This window comes from Octopus bimaculoides, chromosome 4 (genome assembly GCF_001194135.2).
Source record: "Octopus bimaculoides isolate UCB-OBI-ISO-001 chromosome 4, ASM119413v2, whole genome shotgun sequence".
NCBI classification, from domain to species: Eukaryota; Metazoa; Mollusca; class Cephalopoda; order Octopoda; family Octopodidae; genus Octopus; species Octopus bimaculoides.
Genome location: NC_068984.1, coordinates 56023380 through 56025461, shown reverse-complemented (window position 1 = coordinate 56025461; position 2082 = coordinate 56023380). Strand labels below are relative to the sequence as shown.

Below are 2082 nucleotides of genomic sequence, written 5' to 3'. Positions count from 1 at the left end.
ATATATATATATATATATATATATATATATATATATATATACATACACATATACACACCTTTGCATTAAAGTATATATGAATGCCACATTCATATGTATGTACATACATGCATGCAATACATACAAACTTACATACATGCATACTAACAAATATACATACATATGTACATTCATGTATATGTACATATATGATCTTAGATCTTTCTGTTCCAACTGTGCTGACAAATTTACTTTATTTCTCTTCCATTTTCTTCGAAATTTCTTTCATGTTTCCTGTGTGTGCAATCATTGTGTCCATCTCTCCATTTCATTACCACACCTTATACCTGCTTTTCCTTAGACCACTTCCTTATGCACACACATGCATATTTGTGTGTATGTGTGTGTGTGTATAAATATCCATTACCATACATAAATTATATACATATACATTTATATCTGTATATATGGATTGCTTCCTTCTCCAGGTCTCAATCATCTTGGGACACTGCCTTCAAATTTGATTTTATTATGAATTTCATCTACCTGTTTCTGTATGTATGCATGCATGTATGAATTTATGTATATATATATAAATGTAATTGCATGTATATATATGTATTATACATGTATGCATGTGTTTGTGTACAAATAAATAGTAAAACAGGTTGCTATGTTGTTTCTAGGTTATTGTTGTTGTTTCTCTCCAAGTCAGTCTCCAAGTCACATCATGTTTGAGACAGTGATATATCTAGTACTACCATTACCTGAGGGTGTTATTTTTTTTTCTTCTGAAAATTGCAAATGCTTGATGTGTGTGTGTGTGTGAGAGAGAGAGAGAGAGAGAGAGAGGGAGAGAGAGAAGAAGAGAGAGAGAGAGGGATTTGGTTGCTTTTTCTAGCATGTTGAGCCAGCAACCACTTAGAGGTTCCCTCATTAACACATATTTACTTTCCCTCACTCTTTTAGGTTGACACACCAACAAAAATAAAGGCAGGCAGTTCGATGGGTATGGCATGTAGGTAGAGAGTTGTTTCGGTGATGTGTTAGGGAAGTAGGGTAGGTCAGTAGATAGGTTGGTGGGTAATTATGTGGTAACATAGAGATACATTAATGGATGGAGTGGTAAGAAAAATAAATGCCAGTAAAATATTTGAAGAAAATTGTAGAGAAATAAAACAAAATTGACCAGTAACTACATTATATTATATACATACATATATATGTGTGTTGTGTGTGTGTGAATGTGTGTGTGTATATATATATATATATATATATATATATATATATATATATATATATATATATATATATATGTATATGTATGTATATATATGTTATGTATATATATGTATATATATATATATATGTATATATATATATATATAGTTGTAACATGATTAAGAACCAAGATAGTTGGTGTTTCTTTCTTTCATGTATTTTTTTCTTTTCCAAACACTACAAACAACTACCCAATCTCAAACATTAGTAAGAAAATGTGATTTATTTACTTGTTCTGGTGGAATCTGTTGTGCGTTAGCTGGAGGGGCTTTCCGCTCCATGCTGTGTGAGATGAATGCTTTACACAGGCAAACTTGTTTCTAGCCCTGATTTTCTTCAGCAATAAATGGAGTGATGATTGTTGATGTAGTTATTGTTGTTGTTGCTGTTTTTCTTGTTCTTGAGGATTTTGATTTTCGTTGCTGCTGGTTTTGGTGTTGTTCTTGTTATTGTTGTTAGTGATGATGTCCCTTTGCTAACTCAAGTTTTATCCTTTGATATATATATATATAATTATAAATATATTATAATTAATGAATTTCTTTTAGAATTTTTTTTCTTCTGTCTTTCTCTTACTTTACTGGACCTTATACTATACTAACAGACACCGGTTTTTTTAAGCATGTAAGTTCTTCAGATATAGGAAAATCCTACACTCTGCTGTTGATTCTTTCACGAACAACTAGCTACCTTCTTTTGTTGCTGCTGGTTTTCCAGTTTTTCCTTTGAGTCTGTTGTCTCTTCCTTAGTTTCACTTTCTATTCACATGTTAGACTGGTATTAAACCAGAAGCAAATTTTTGATTCCAAAGAAAATTTCTGA

General features: G+C 31.2%; 1 protein-coding gene across 2 annotated transcripts in view; it reads right to left on the bottom strand.

Annotated features, from left to right (window-relative positions):
• LOC106877900 (dipeptidyl peptidase 4) overlaps positions 1–2082 on the bottom strand; it is a 611833-nt gene that overhangs the window by 274744 nt on the left and 335007 nt on the right. The window contains exon 1 of one of the 2 annotated variants that reach the window (XM_014926949.2): positions 1491–2082. This exon is cut by the window's right edge and continues 718 nt beyond it. The exons of the other annotated variant lie outside the window; for it this stretch is intronic. Coding sequence (XP_014782435.1) covers positions 1491–1541 — 51 coding nt within the window. The 5' untranslated portion in view covers positions 1542–2082. The remainder of the gene's footprint in view (positions 1–1490) is intronic. 2 annotated transcript variants of the gene reach the window in all.